General features: G+C 45.7%; 1 protein-coding gene across 1 annotated transcript in view; it reads right to left on the minus strand.

The window, feature by feature from the left end:
- Positions 1-17146, minus strand: part of ANKRD31 (ankyrin repeat domain 31) — a 164489-nt gene that overhangs the window by 56520 nt on the left and 90823 nt on the right. Inside the window, exon 16 of the mRNA XM_059723549.1 lies at positions 491-633. Within this exon, the coding sequence (XP_059579532.1) occupies positions 491-633 (143 nt within the window). The remainder of the gene's footprint in view (positions 1-490; positions 634-17146) is intronic.

Consider the following 17146-nt stretch of genomic DNA (forward strand, 5'->3'; position numbering starts at 1 on the left):
TTGGCAACTAGTATTGCCTGGGAAAAGAAAAGAAAAAAAATGGAAATGTCAAATCATTTTGTTTCAGCATTTTCAAAACAAAATGTTTTGATTTTTCATTTTCAAATGACATTAAGCTAACAGTGAACTCAGCTAATTTTAATAACAACATCTGGAAACTAAATGTTTCATTCAACCCAAACTCATTGCAGGGAGTTTCAGCGAGAAAACCCCAAGAATTTGAGGAAGTGGAAGAGGGGAGACTGAACTGAAAAATGAATTATTTATACGCCTTTAATTCTCAGTGTTTTTGCATAAAAATACTGAACTCCAGTTCCAACAGGTTAGTTTGTTTTCTTAAATGTAAGTCTATGTATGTCTTTAAAAATGCTATTAATAATTTTGGATGGTATTACTTAAACCATTACTATGGTTTGCATTCAAAATCATAGTATTTTCATTCTCGTAACTGAAAACCAGAATCAGAAAAGCTAACTTAAGGGAACTGTACCTTGAAATAGTTGCCAGAAACAGCATCATGTATTGGCAAAATTCCATCTGGGCCTTTGCTATTAACATCAGCACCAGCTTTTAGTAACTCTAAAATCACCTCAGTAAATCCTTTCTTGGAAGCTTCATGAATTGCTGTCCAACCTAATAAAGCCAAGGTGAGAGTAGGATCATGCTTCTGATGTCTATATATCAACACAGGCCGCTAAATAACAATTATACACTTGTCCCTGTTCAGTCTGGTAACTGTCAGACTACTTTGCTTTTGATAAATCTGAAAGAACTGCCTTGAAATGCTAAGCCAAATTCTTCCCTGTTATCATTAAATTATCTATGGAAAAAATAGTCTAATACTGGCCAAATAAAGGTTCTATTGGGTTATTTTATTTTCAGAAGTTATAATAGCACAGGACTAGTAGATTAGAAATATATCAGAAGACGAAAACAATACCAGTAATATATCCCATTTTAAACCTGCCATGGGTCCAGAATTAATTTCTATCCATCCTAGGGCTCATGTCTTTGTAATTTAACAAAAAATTCTGTATTCAAGAAGAAAAGAAAGAAATATTTACTTTGTCATTTCACTTTTCTAAAATGAAGGATGTCTGAAGTGACTCAAAAGCTTTAACACTGCATTTAGACATATCATGGATAACTAATGTTTTAGTTACAAGCCACGTGGGCAAAGTGAAGGTGAAGCAGTTGAAAATATATGATAAATGTCATGCCTTGCCTGGCTGCATGTTATCATGAACTTCAGCAATTTACTATATCATTCTCACCACAGCATATGATGGGAGTGTGAGTGTGTGTGCAAGTGTACTCCAAATATACATTAATAGATGTGAGTATATGTACATAGATTCATAGATGTTAGGGTCGGAAGGGACCTCAATAGATCATCGAGTCCAACCCCCTGCATAGGCAGGAAAGAGTGCTGGGTCTAGATGACCCCAGCTAGATGCTTATCTAACATCCTCTTGAAGACCCCCAGGGTAGGGGAGAGCACCACCTCCCTTGGGAGCCCGTTCCAGACCTTGGCCACTCTAACTGTGAAGAAGTTCTTCCTAATGTCCAATCTAAATCTGCTCTCTGCTAGCTTGTGGCCATTATTTCTTGTAACCCCCGGGGGCGCCTTGGTGAATAAATACTCACCAATTCCCTTCTGTGCCCCCGTGATGAACTTATAGGCAGCCACAAGGTCGCCTCTCAACCTTCCCTTGTGGAGGCTGAAAAGGTTCAGTTTCTCTAGTCTCTCCTTGTAGGGCTTGGTCTGCAGGCCCTTAACCATACGAGTGGCCCTTCTCTGGACCCTCTCCAGGTTATCTGCATCCCTCTTGAATTGCGGCGCCCAGAATTGCACGCAGTACTCCAACTGCAGTCTGACCAGCGCCCTATAGAGGGGAAGTATCACCTCCTTGGACCTATTCACCATGCATCTGCTGATGCACGATAAAGTGCCATTGGCTTTTCTGATGGCTTCGTCACACTGCCGACTCATGTTCATCTTGGAGTCCACTAGGACTCCAAGATCTCTTTCCACTTCCATGCCACCCAGCAGGTCATTCCCTAGGCTGTAGGTGTGCTGGACATTTTTCCTCCCTAGGTGCAGCACTTTGCATTTCTCCTTGTTGAACTGCATTCTGTTGTTTTCTGCCCGCTTGTCTAACCTGTCCAGGTCTGCTTGCAGCTGTTCCCTGCCCTCTGGCGTGTCCACTTCTCCCCATAGCTTTGTGTCATCTGCAAACTTGGACAGAGTACATTTCACTCCCTTGTCCAAGTCGCTGATGATATAAAATTGTCTTTGATGTGCTGATGTGTATCATTTTTAATGTACGCATACAGTATTTCAAGATAAGGATGACATATGCAAGCAGTTTTTGTTCCTAACCTTGTTCAGTAAAATAACAATAATAATTCTATTATTATTATTAGTTCTATTATTTCAAGAGTTTAAAAAATGTCTCTGTTTTTGCAATAAAATACTGAGTACTATTACAAAAGCAGTTATCTAAAAATATCCAAACGTGTAATCCCATTGATTTATACATATTCCAGATGCCATAAGAGCTTTCACTAAGGAGAAATCTCCTTTCACAGCAGCCAGACGTAGGCAACTTTCCCCTTTCTCGTTTCTTTTGTTTAGCCAAGGTGCTGTTGTATGGGAATTTCAACCAGGTACAGATACTGCCTCCTCTTTGTTAGATACTGAGGATTCTAAAGACATATTGGGACATATTGGATAGGGCTGCGTGAAGCTTTGGTCCGTGATTAGATTTGGAGAAGATTCAGCCTGGTTTGGAGGCCGAATCTCTGAATTCGAATTGAATTGGGAGAAGCAAAAAAGCTTCCAAATCAACTCAGAGCCTCTGAATTGATTCATAAAAGATTCGGAGATTTGGAGGTGGTCTTTCAGGGGAACAGAAACTGAGAGAGGGAGGGGGAGCAGAGTGGAGGGAAGAACTGACATCTCTAGCTGGCCTGTGACTGTGATCTCTCCCTAAGTCCCCTTCCAATCACAGTGCTCTGGGGGAGGGACAGAAACAGCATATAAGCCTCTGTCTGCAGGCTTTCTGTGCCTTTTGTGAGCTGTTTCTGTCTGAGGAACAGCATCTGAAAGGTACTGGACTGGCTTGGCTTCCTAGTCAGTCTCCTGCTACTTCTTGCTTTTGGGAAGGACTGGATATAGCTTAGCTTACTAACTAGAATCCCTCTACTTATCCCTATCCAATCCATTTCTTTCCATTTATATTTCTTCTTGGGTTTTTTTTCCCAAAACTTTTAAAAAAGAAGGCTGTGTTGTCCCTGGCAGTGTGATCCATCACTGTGCAGGGAAGCACACATTACACACATTTACACACATACATCATAGAAGAAGTGAGATATTATTACAATACAGGAGAAGTCAGACATTCACAGAAGAAGAAGAGATTATATATAGTTATAAATATTATTATAGTTACATACAGACTAAAAACTACACAGAAGAAGTCAAATTAACACAGATGCTACTTCCACTGGAGCATCAAGTGGGGCAAGATGCTGTGGGGAAAACAGGCAGAGCTGAGCATCCCACAACACAAAATCATGCAGGATGTGGAGACTCAGTGGAACTCCACATACCTGATACTGGAAAAGCTGGTGGAGCAACAGAAGGCCATCCATGAGATGGCCTTCCTTGGGGAGATTGGGATCAGCCGCCCCCTTAACAGAGCTGAGTGGGATACCATTTCCCAGATCTTGGTGGTCCTCAAGCTCTTCCTCAAGGCCACTGAGACCCTCAGTGCTGGCAATGCCTTCCTTAGCCAGATGATCCCTGTAGTGAGGGAACTTGAGAACCAAATGGAGAAGTTCCAGGGGATCAATGTTCCTGGCTGGGGCAAGCCACTGTCACCAGACGTGCAGGGACTGGTGAGGCAGCTGAAGGAGCATCAGGAAACGGCTTGATCCCTTGCAATCCAGTACGGTCCATGTGCTGGCCGCCATGTGTGACCCGAGGGTGAAGGGGAGCACATGCGGCAGCCAAAGCCTGGATCAGTGGATAGAGGTGGTGGTGAAGAGAGTCAGGGAGACAGAATGGCAGAGGTGAGGGGATGTGGAAGAGGGGGATCCACTTTCCTGTGCCAGCACTCCCAGCATCAACACCAGCACAAGCCAGTCTCCTCCATGCCAGTCGCTGCAAATGTAGGCCAAGGGTATGGCTTCAATGCTGGGATCCAGACGTACCAGACCCCAGCCTTGGGCAGGTAGTGCCAAGGCTTCAGTGGCTACCTATCTCACTGAGGACTTGGAGCCACTGGACTATGACCTCTTGGCCTACTGGGCAAGCTGCAGCCAGATGTGGCAGGATCTGGCCACGGTTGCCTGCAAACGCCCGTCCTGTCCCCCAACCAGTGTTCTGAGCAAGAGGGTGTTCAGCATTGCTGGGGATGTTGTGACACCCCACCGCAGCTGCCTGGAACCTCATTCATTGGAGCAGCTGGTGTTCTTGAAGGTGAACCTCCCACTGCTGGGGTTACTCAAGCTCCACCTGCAGACAGAGTAAGTGCCACTCTCCTTACTCCGTCTGCACCACTTTTCAGAGCCAGGCCTATGAACTTCACTTCATCAGCCTCCTACGTAGTAGGTACAGAAACTCATGGATTCAATATAGACAGTGGAATTCTGACACACTACAACCTGCCAGACATCTGACTCCATAGGTACCTCTGCACTTTTACCTGCGCTGCTACATACCTCTTCCCTCCCCCACCCCCACCCCAGCCTGTCCCTCACCCCCTGACGCCTCCATTTCCATTTTCACTAACTGGCTTTTTTGCCTGCATTGTGTGCCAGGCCAGCCTCTGGCTTCTTTACTATTCCTTCCATCCAGGAACAGCACACAGACACACAAACTGCAGGTGCTTCCTCAGCCTGACAAAGGGTTTTTCAACCTGAAAGTTTGCTAAGATATATTTCTCTAACTATTCGTTTGTTTGTTTTTAACATAAACATAAAAAACACAACATAACCCATCACACAGCACAAGTAACACATCATTTATATATCCAACACAACATCTCTATTTCTTCCATTCAATTCTATTATAAAAATTCTCATTTCAGTAACCATAAGCCACTTAGCCCCATCGGACAATCAAGGAAAACCCCTCTCCATAAAATCAAAACACAACCACTCACTGTCCTGGCTTTCTCTAACTATTTAGTTGGTTTACTAAAAGATACCAGATTGACCCAAAGAACCTTATCTGCCAGTGCCATGTCCTTAGACCAAGACTCCTAGGACCTGTCCCTGGTCAGCTGACTGGAAGGACGCAGGACCCTGGGCAGTGGGCACATCCAAGCCCCAGGGCTGGGGCTGGCAGGGAGAGTTCTCTGGTAGCTGCTGGAGAAGAAGTTCCTGCAGGAGAGGAAGAAACAGCTCTAGTCTGCAACAGTTTGGTGCTGGTGCTACTGTGCTGCAGTGCACTGCAGTGCTTACCTGTTGTTATTTAAAGTGGTGGACTGGGCTGAGGTTGTAGCAGAGGAGGAGGTCTCACTGGGGCACGCTACCATGTCGTGTAGAGGCCCCAGCACCAGTGATGGCGCACCTTAACACACACACACACACACACACACACACACACACACACACAGTCACACAGTGAGGGTGTGCCTTAACACACACACTGGAGAAGAAGCTCCTGCAGGAAGGGAAAGAAGGGCTCTGTTACAGTTTGGCTGCCTGAGATGCTGCTGGTGCTACTGTGCTACTGCTCACTAAGTTATTTTATACCTGATGTCATGTAAAGTGGAGGACCGGAATGAGACCATAGGGGAGGAGGAGGACTCATTGGGGCATACTACCATGTCGTGTAGATGCCCCAGTGCCAGTGAGAGCCCACCTTAACACGCACACAGTGCCACCCACCCACGTCATGAGTTTTGCTTGTCAGCAACCTAAGGTTCAGTTTCCCAGAACCCCCTGCACCTATCTCCTTGAAAGCTGGCAGGCTTCATGGCTGCAGCAGAGCCTAGCATGCCTGCAGTTTTCACCCCGTGCCTTAACACACACACAGTGTTACTCATGTCACAAGTTTTGCTTGTCAGCAGCTTGAGGTGGTTTCCCAGAAACCTCTCACCTATCTCCTTGAAAATTGGCAGGCTTCATGCCCTCAGAAAGGGCTACCATCCCTGTATTCTTTATCTGAATCAGCCAAAAAAATGACAAAGTTATAGGTATTTCAGTGTTTCCCCATTATACTCTATGGCCGAATCTCTAAATCTCTCTGAATGGGCGCCGAATCTTCCAGAGCCAATTCAACTAAATCAATTTGGAACAAAGATCTGAATCTCTGGATTGAATCGCTGTCCTCCGAATCAACCAAATCCAAATCCAAATCGAATACTTCCCTATTTGCACAGGCCTAATATTGGACACTGATTAGGAAGCATGGAAAACATCCCATTAGAAATACTGAACTAAATTTCCAATCTCATTTACTATCCTAAATTTCCTGTTACATTTACCAGTGTAATTCTGTGCAACTCTTAATTATGTAGGCAAGGTTTTTTGAGTAGATGTGATATCTTTTATTAGATCAACTGAGTAGTTGGAAAAAAGTTCTTAGCAAGCTTTTGGGTGCAATTACCCTTCTTCAGGCATAGGAAGTCTCTGCTGTTCTGAGACTTCAAGGAATGAGAGAAGCTAAAAGTGTGACAGGATTTCAGTGAGAATGTAAATAGGTAGAAATTAGGAAAACAGAAAGTAGAGCAGGGAAGAGGAGGAGTGGGAATCCAATGTCTATACTGAGTCCATGGATTGAATCCACATTACAATCTGCCTGACATATGACTTACCAGGTACCTGCCAGACTTGACCTCTTACACTTTTCTTCCCCACCTTTCTCCCCTCCCCTACTTTTCTGCCCTTTGTCTTTCTAATTTCCAGCTATTTTCCTTTTTACAGACAGCCTCTTTTCTACTTTGAATTACTGTAGAGTCTCCCTTACTCATCTTTGACTCCTCTCCCGTTTCAGACAACCCCTCCCTGGGCTAGCAAGCCCCTCAGTCTCTCTCCTGGCCCTTCTCTGGGCTGCCAGCCCCTTTGGTCTCTCATACTGGACACTTTTGGTCCTCCACTTTCTCTAGCTGTTCTCCGGGCCCTTGGACCCATCCAGTCCCACACTATTCCCAGCCCCTTACTGGGTTACACTCTATTCCTGGCCCATCACTGGGCTGATGAACCCTTCTGGTCCCACTTTACTATTCCCAGCCCCCTCACTAGGTCACTGAACACTTCTGTCCCACTACACTATTCCCTGGCCCTTCTCGGGGCCTCTAGACCCACATGGTCCTGCTCTTCCTTGGCTCCTCTCTGGACCTCTGGACTTGCATGGCCCTGGTCTTCCCTGAGCCCTCTCTGGGTCTCAACCCCCCATGGTCCTGGTGTGTTCCCCTAGCCTTCTCCCTCCATGGGGTAACCCACAAGGCTGGGAGCTGAGGCTTTCTGATGCTCCATACCTTCCTTTCCCTGGGGTGGCCCATGCATAGCATTTCATAGAGACTGCCTTGTCACAGGCAGCCCCACTGTATTAGCCAGCCCCAGTATGGTACAGTTCCAGGACTGGTCTTCAGGCCTTCCTAATCTTACTCATCCCTCTCTGGGCACCTCCTGGATGTCCCCACCTTGGGCTGGCAACCTCTAGCCCCTGGCCCCAGTTCCATCTCATATCTGGGCCCTCCATCTCTGGTCCTGGCTCTCTCTCAGGCCTGTTGCCTTGATCCCTCCTCCTTGAATGGCCTAGCACCAGCCATCATCATCCTGGACTGCACATGCCTTGACCTCTTCATCTTGACTATGGCCACACAAGGACCTTCAGCCTCTCCTAGGCCCTTGCCCTGCTTTAGGCCAGTCAAGAAGTCCAGGCTCTCCCAACTCTGCCAGTCTCTGCTGTGGTATATTTCAACCTTCAGCTCCTCCTGGGCCCTGGCCCTGCACAAGACAGTTGACATTTCCAGGGTCAGTTCTCCAGCTGCCAGCCCTCTCTTCTCTGTAGGTCCATCCTCTCGGGCCCTTCCATAGATCCCCCACTCTCTCCGGGCTCACCCCGGTCTTCCCTAATGCAGCCTCTTCCTTCTCTGGGCTCCTCTGGGCCCCTCAGTAGGTCTCCACACTCTGCCCCACTCACTGGGTTCACTCAGACCCTTTAATAGGTCTCCTAAACACTCAAACACTCTGTCAGGGTTCATCTGGCCCCTCAATAGGCCCAGAGGCACTGACCCCCCTTCTCAGGACTCTAGACCCTACACTGGGTTCCCCAGAACCTCATCCACCCCCTTAGTTCCTACCCAAACCTCTAGACTGCTTCAGATGTTATTCTCTTTGCTGGGTTTTTGGTTGTAGCCATGTTGGTCTAAGGACATAGGCAGACAAGCTTCTTTGGGTAGATGTAATATCTTTTACTAGACCACCTGAGTACTTGGAAAAACATTATTTGCAAGCTTATTTTGCAAACTGCTTCTTTTCTGCCTTGGAGAACTCAACTACAATAGAGTCTCCCTTACTTACCTTTGGCATTATTTCCCTCATTTTCCCCACCTCTTCCTTCCCTTCTCTATCCTCTGTTTTCCTAATTTCCACCTATTTACACTCTCACTAACATCCTGTCAGAATTTTAGCTTCTTTCATTCCTTGGAGATCTCAGAACAGCAGAGACTCCATATGCCTGAAGAAGGATGCTTATGCCCGAAAGCTTGCAAATAACTTTTTCCAACTAGTCAGTTGGTCTAATAAAAGATTCTCCTTGATGGCATTCAAGGGTGCAGCCTTCCTGCTGGATGGTGTTCCTTTACCAGCTCTCCAGATGTTACTGCCAGCCCTACTCTTAGAGTCTGAGCTTATACCCTGGCTAAGCCCAGCCCTCCTCCAATCAAGCGACTCCCTCTGCCAGACCTAGCCTCACCTGCTGGCTCCCTGGGTCAGCTGACTCCACAATTAGCCCTGACATCCACCTGCTAGTGGCTCCACAGGCTGCCTAACCTCTTAAAGTGGCAGGCACCCCAAGTGCCCTGCTACATCTACTTGGATGGGAGAAGATAATACTGTGGATATCCTGTATCGGGACTTCAGCAAGGCTTTTGACAAGGTCCCACATGACCTTCTCATAAACAAATTGGAGAAATGTGCATTAGATAAAACTACTATAGGGTGAAAAGATAACTATAACTCAATAGCCACGAGCAAAGGATAATTATTAATGAGTCTGTGTCAAAATGCCAGAAGGTTTCAAGTGGAGTCTCACAGGGGTCTGTCCTCAGCCCAGTGCTGTTCAATGTGTTTATTAATGATTTGGGTGCACAGAAAACTTCTTGAGCAAGTTTGAGGAGAACATGAGACTGGGAAGGACGGTGAATAGTTTAGAAGATGTGAGCACAATTCAGAAGGATTGCAACAAATTGGAAAGTTGGGCTAGAGCTAACAGGATGAAGTTCAATGTGGACAAATGCAAGGTGCTACACCTTGGAAGGAATAATTAAAAACAGAAATACAAAATAAGGGACTGGATGGCAGCTCTTTGGAAAATGACTTGGGAGTCTTGGTAGATCACAGTTTCAATACAAATTTTTGGGTTGCATCAATAGAAGAATTAGGTGCAAGCAATGGGAGGTGATAGTACCTCTCTACTCAGCACTGTTTAGGCCTCATTTTGGATAGTGTGTGCAGTTCTGGGCTCTACATTTTAAAAAGGATGTGGAGAAGTTAGAGAGGGTTCAGAGGCAGGCAACAAAAATGATCAAGGGCTTGGAAAGCAAGCCATACAAGGCGAGGCTAAAGGAGCTAGGCAGCCTCAGCTTGTGGAAAAGGCACTTAAGAGGGGACATGATAGCAGTCTTCAAATACTTGAAGGGCTGCCATAAAGAAAATGGAAAGCACCTTTTCTCGCTTGCTGCAGACAGGAAGGTGCAGACCAATGGTATGAAGTTGCAGCAAAGTATATTCAGACTGGATATCTGGAAAACCTTCTTCATTGTTAGAATATTGGGACAGTAGAATAGACTGCCTAGGGAAGTTGTGACCTCTCCAACACTGGAGGTGTTCAAAGAAATTGGACAGACACTGGTCGGGGATGATCTATGTATGGTGGCTATGCCCATTTTCTAGAATGGGTATTTCCAATGCTTCTGGGCTTTGTTGGTTGCTTCCATTCCCACCCCATTGTTCTACATGTATCAGGGTGTTTTTAAGCCTTCCCAGAGGCATTGGGCGTTGGCTACAGCCAGGGGTAGGGGCTTCAACTAGGGTGTGCCGATTCTCCTGCTAGGAGCAAAGCCAGAGGTTCTAGGCTAGAGTGCCTTGCACCTCTGCTTAGGGTCAGCCCGATCACTATATTTGGGGTCAGGAAGGAAATTTACCCCATGGTTAGATTGGTATGGACTGTGGGATTTTTGCCTTCTTCTGTAGAAAGGTATGTGACCCTCTACCTGGGACCTCTTGAGCATATACTGGCGTGGTATAGAAGATGGACGTTGGCTGTCATGGTTCGCCTGCCTTACCTGTGGCAAGTTAGGGTGTCAGGTCTATGTTGTTAATGGTAGTTTTATGTAGAGTTTAGATTATGGTTGTATGGGATGGTTTGGATAGGGATGGTCCTACTTCAGGCAGGGAGTTGAACTAGATCATGGGCAACTGGTGCTGTCTTAGTCGGGGGGGGCACATGCCCCCTAGTAACCAGTCAGTGACTGGGGGAGGGGGGAGCAGGCAGACAGCACTGCACCAGATGTACTTGGTTCACATCTGTATTTATTTTAAAATGAAAACTGAGATTCTGAAACATATAGTAGAACTTATTTCCTTTTACAGCACAGTTTTCTCATTTGGGCCTCATTTTTTCTTTAAGATAATGCACTGTATTTTAGTTTTAAAGCATCTGGCTCTAAACTCCCAAAGCAATCAGCTACTCTTTGGCTATTGTTTCTTTGTTTGGCCCCTGGTGGGAGGACATTCCAGGGACTCTTCAGAGAGTTAGGGAAAAAAACAACAGCCCATTAAGCTAATGACCATTAACAACATTGGCTGCAAATGAGCACAAATAATTGCAAAGTTTTCTAGTGAAGTTTTCACACACAACAGTCTATTTCCTTCTACTCAGAAACATGTGCAACAGTATAATGAGGAACTATTATATGAATCTCAAAGCAATGGTTCCTGTGCACTGCATCCCCGGGTGCGTTGTAAGCAGGAAAAGACTGGAACTTGACAAATCTTGCATCCAATGGGAGGGTTTAATCTTTTCTGTGTGGCCTTTTTGTATTATGAGACATAAAAAGGAGATTTAAAAATAAAATACACAGGTTGGTGATATCCACTAGGCCTGTGCAAAGTGGCTAGTATTCGCTTCGGATTCAGATTTCGCCAATTCGGGGAACAGTGATTTGATTCAGTGATTTGAATCACTGTCCCGAATTGATTCAGCCGAATCTGATTTGGAGATTCAGCTGCAGCCAAATCGACCAAATCTCCAAATCGACCCTATCCCCTGCCTGCTTTCCCAGCCCTGTCAGTGACTGTCCTGCCTGGCACCAGCCTCCTGGCTCTTTGAAAAAAAAAAGCCCAGCACTCACCAGCTGCTGCCAGGTGGGGGCAATCCCCGCTGCCCCCCACTACATGGGGGGGGTTTGCCATGAGCCCCCAGAAGCCCCGACAGTTGCTGCAACTGCTGGTGAGTTCAGGGCTTCTTTTTTTTTAAGAGCCAGGAGCTGGGGCTGGGTAGGGGAGCCATGTGGGGACTGGGACAGTAGGCGGGGGTTGGGGGCACTCAGGGGGACTGGGGGAGCAGGCAGGGGATGGGGATGGGGATGGGGCCTGGCAGGGGTCCCCCCATGGTTCTCTCTTCCCTCCCCCAGCCCCCTCCTCCCCTGCCCCCTATTTACCAGCATGGAGTCCGGGTCCAACCCCCTGTAGCAGCAAGCAGGTACTGCCTGAATCCCCAAAGATCTCTGAAACTTTTCCGAATCAATTCAGAGAGCTTTGAATCAATTCAGACTTTTTAATTGGTCTCCTGATTCAATTCAGATTTGGTATTTCAGCCACTGAATTGAGCCATATTTCCTCTGAATAGAATCAGCACCTGAAGCTTCACACAGCCCTAATATCCACACTTTAAACAAACATTCCAGTATGTCAGCTTTGATCTGTTAACAACTTGCATCAGCAGAAGCATGTAAGCCTTCCAAGTCAAACTGTAGAAAGCAAGCTTAGGTGTTTGCTGATTAGTTCTGTATAAGCAGAATGGGAATGGGCAGAGCCTAATGGGTGATAGATGATAGACAGCTGAAGATGATACTCTCTACATTTTATACACTACTCTGTGCTTGTCCTTTATGGCACTGATGAAGTGAGTTCAAGCTTAAGCAAGCTTATGCTGTATATTTAGTTAGTCTATAAAGTGGAACTCTACCTCACCTTCTGACGATGATACTGCATGTGGTAATTTAGGAACAAATGGTAAATCAGGAACAGAAAGAAAGTATCAAGAAGTCCACTGTGTTGGAGAGAAGATAGGCATGATAAATACAGTCAGCTGTATTAGGTAATTAAGTAGATTAAAGAGAAGAGCAAGCCAGGTGGCATCACTCATGTAGCCTGATCCCTTCCCAGGTTTCACTGATTCTGCTGCCAGAGGAAAGGTCTAGCCCCAATCTTTGAAGCCATCAATGCCTCCAGCCAAACCAGAGACCATCAGGTGTAGACATCCAGCAAAATCTGATATTGATAATTAACTATCCATAAGTGTCTAAGTATCAGTAGTCAACCATTTTCAAGTTTTCTTGAGATGTATTTTTCATGCCATATTGGGACACAGTAAAGATCAATGAAGTAAAGTGATTTTTGACATTTATAATGAAAAAAGTATATTACAAAAATTCCAAGTGCCAACTGCACACACTCTGGCTCACCATATCAGAAGTATATGGTTATACAAATAATGCTTAATGAACAGTTTCAAATTCAGAGTGTTTGCCATATAAGAATGACATGATTATGACAGTCAAAGATTTATGCTTTGCACTCTAACACATACTCATAATAGAAAACAGTTCTGCAAAATGCATGGGCGACTGGTGCCTCTTGAGTCAGGAGGGGCATGTTGGAGAGAATGAAGCTCCATCAATGAAGCTGATATTTCCCCTATATTTTTCTTAGATTTTTCAAATTAAGAAGATCATATCTATGGTGGACCTCTGAAGCTGCATTGTGACTCATAGTAAACATGGTCAGTAAAGATCTGAAGTCTTCTGAGCACCACCCAGGCAATGATCTTTCCAACAAGGCTTAATGATGAATACCACAATAGCTCTTGCAATCACTGTGGTTGCTTTTATTTTTGTACATAGTGACTAAACTACCATCTTGCATATCTTGTGGTACTGTCCCTACTGTCCAGCAGTGGGTAAGAATCTTGTATAGGTGGGGAAGAACCACAGGTCCCCACCCTTGATCACTTCCAAAAGAATTACATCTTTTTCTAATGCTTTAGCAGTGACCAGATTGTCTATGGCCTTACTTAGGTTCACAACAGTTGTAATATTCATCAAACTCTTCAAGGACAGATATCACTTTGCCTTAAACAGAAGCTCTAATAACAGAGACAGAAAGCGAAGAGTATCAAGAAGTGATGCTATAGATGTTTGCTGGATTTTATTTTTGTTCAAGGTAAGCAGATTTTATCATTGCAGTAAAAAAAAAATCTTCCAAAGATATGGGAACATTTTTTAATCTTCCAGGCCAGAGATTTTGGTTTGCATCTCATGCCAAATATCTTTATTAGAAAATCTAGAGGTATGTATGACATTAAACATATCTTTATAAAATATTATTAACCATGCACCTGATTTATTAGATGAGTCCTGTTCTGCTGCTTGACTGAATTGTGATGGATTAAGTGAATTCTTATTTTTCCTATTATTGGAACATAAATCTGTATGCAGTTGGTCCCCTGAGGTCAGATCTTATTCTTTTGTTTTGGATTGCTTCTGGATTTATTGCATTTCTTTCTTCTTCACTTTTTTCAGTGCAGCATCTTCCAGTATTTTGTGCTCCACCTACTCCAACAGCCATTCCCTCATCTGCTTGTTGAACAATATATATATATATATATATATATATATATATATATATCAGAATATCTGTGGTACACCAGTTATGAATTTCTGAAACATTAGGTCTGTTAACTGATATTGAAAATTAATGATAAAGTGTTTATGATGTCTAGGCGATGTAGAATAATCTAAAGTTCTGGAAGTATTTTTCTATTACAAACATTTTATTCAGTCTTCACTGTACTCTTCTTGGCTAAGACTGAATTAACAAAAGTTCAAATATTCCTCTAAAAAAAGTGGTGATTTTATTCCAGCTTTAGCAAAGCTACATTGTTCAAGAATTTCATTGTAAAGAATGTAATCAATACCAGTGTCACTGTTATAGTTTGATAGTTAAAAGTAATGGAGGCCAGGATACAATCAATTTGTTTTGAAATGATGTTGCAGTCATGATAGCCCAGAAAATGTGGGAGGCTCAGATTTTTTTCAGGTGATATCTTTTATTGGACCAGCTGTATAGCTGGGAGAGGTCTTAGATTAGCCTTCCTCAGGTCTGGAAAGGAGCAGACACAGCTAGTGCTCAGTAAATTGGCTTGTACAACCCTTCCCCATTCCTCTAAGCAGACTGTTTCTATTTACATAGGGAGTTTTATACAGGCCTTTGTTCTATCTGTTACTTAAGTCAAGCTGTGTCTCCTCCTTTACTAGAACTAAGGGTCAGGGATGAGCAATACAGACAACTGTCCTGGGCATTAACTTGGGCTAGGGACAGACATTAATTGATTCAATCTTTGCAGATTAGTCTAGCCTGCCTAGGGTGAACCAGTTTGTAATTGCACAGGCATTCACTCTGGACTGAGGAAATGCAAGCACATGCCTGCAGTGGCTCAGGCTAGGAGCTGGAGGGGGGGGGCAGCCTTCCCATCCCTTCCACAGTGCTGAGATGCAGGGGGGGTGTGGCCAGGCCCTGGCAAGACACTCTGATTAGGGAGGAGTATAAACCCCCACCCTGCCTGCACTGTCTCAGGCTTTTCCCCATTCTCTGTTCAAGAGGAGTATTGCCAGACCTCAGAACCTGGCTAGCACTCTGAGGCAAAGGGAGGGTGTGAAGTACATGCATCTGTTGATGATACTGAGCTTTTCAATCTCCCTCTTCCTGCTTCTTCATCCTGTCTGCAAACTTGACAGGCAAGAGAGCCAGCAGGGGGCTGATAGCATAGCATTTATCCAGCCATCACCAAAACAAAAGCCTCTCTCATTAGTTCAAGCTCTTCTAAAACAGCTTTTTCCAAGGAAGGAAGGGAGAAACATTACCAGCTGACCTGTTGATTAGCTCCAAAAAGCCCTAAGCGGACACTGTTCTGTTTGCCTGTCCCAATGAAATTGGAGATACACACACACAGATTAGCTAGCATACCACATGCCTAGGGTCCATGGGGCTGGGGTTCATGCTGTGGGAGATGAGAGGGAGAGGGGGATCCCTGCTTGAGCAGCAAGCAGCAAGGAGGGGGGAGGGGGGAGCCAGGCAAACCCTGCTGTGCCTGCAGTCTCTGTCAGAGCTCTGGCTAGGGAACAAAGGGGTGGGGCTGGTCTGTTCTCTGGAGAAGACAGCCCAGCTCAGGGCTGCAAAGCATCTGGGATGCTGGGGAACTCTGATTTAACTTAAACCAGGAACAAATCTGGGACAGACATTACGTAAGCCAGTTTGACCCAAATCAGTTAAGTCCAATATTAGGGCTGTGTGAAGCTTCGGGTGGTGATTCGATTCAGAGGAGATTTGGACCAATTTGGTGGCCAAATCTCTGAATTGGAAACGATTCAGAGAGCTTAGATGATTCAGGCAGTCCCTGCTGGCTGCAGCAGGGAGCTGAAGCTGGACTAGGAGCTGGTATGTAGGGGCACAGGAAAGGGGACTGAAGGGGGGAAGGGGAGGGAACCATGGGGGGACCCCTAGCAGGCCCTATCCCCTGCCTGCTCCCCCAGCCCCCTGCCTGCTCCCCCAGCCCCCCATGGTTGCCCTGCCCAGCTGCACAGCTCCCGGTGCTTTAAATAAAAGCTCCACTCACCAGAGCTGCCAGGCGAAGGGCGAGCCTGGCTGCCCTCCCTTCCCCCCACTGTCCCACAGTTCATGGGGGGGCTCTGCATGAGGCCCCCAACCCCCCTCACTCCCCCCATGGTTGCCCCACCTGCCCCAGCTCTGGCCCTTTAAGAAAAAAAACCCGAGAAAACCCTGGGACTCACCACTCCTGCAGTGGCCTCAGAGTTTTGGGGAGCTTGTGGAAGAGCCCCCCATGCAGCACAGGGCAGTGGGGGGCATCGGGAATTGCACCCCGCCCAGCAGGAATGGTGAGTGCAGGGGGTTTTTCTCAGTTTTTTTTTCTTAAAGGGCCAGAGCTCGGGTGGGTGGGGCAGTAATGGGGGGCTGAGGGTCAGGGGGCTCATGCAGAGCCCCCCCACACAGCACAGGGCAGCGGAGATCACCCCCCTACCCAGCAGCACCAAGTGATCCAGGGCTTTTTTTTTTCTCTTCAAAGTGCTGGGAATGGGGCAGGCAAAGCAGCTAGCGCTAGGGCTGGGAGAGTGGGCAGGGGGTGGGCCTGGGTGATTCAGAGATTTGGAGATTCGGCAACAGCCAAATCTCTGAATCAGATTCAGCCGAATTGATTCGGGACACTGATTTTAATCACTGAATCGAATCACTGCCCCCCGAATCAGCCGAATCCGAATCCAAAGCAAATATTAGCCATTTCACACAGGCCTATCCAATACTACATTCAACCAGGTTTGTCTTAAACCAATTTTAGCTATTTTGAAACTGGTTTATGTGCGCTGACCTTATGTTCTGTTACAGGTTTAAAACAGTTTTTGATCACTTAAACTGGTTTATGTGTAATGTCTGTTCCTAGCCTTGGATGGAGGAAGGTACAAAAAAATGGCTGCTACCTGCAGCCATGTGTTCATAATTGCAGGGGCAACCAAAAGTTGCCACTTCCACTTTGTCCCAGGCACTCAGCTGCATCCCTACACTGCTGCTAAGAGAGGATACCTTGTGCCAGAAAGTTTGCCTGTTGCTG

Source organism: Alligator mississippiensis, chromosome 3 (genome assembly GCF_030867095.1).
Source record: "Alligator mississippiensis isolate rAllMis1 chromosome 3, rAllMis1, whole genome shotgun sequence".
In the NCBI taxonomy this organism is placed as follows: Eukaryota; Metazoa; Chordata; order Crocodylia; family Alligatoridae; genus Alligator; species Alligator mississippiensis.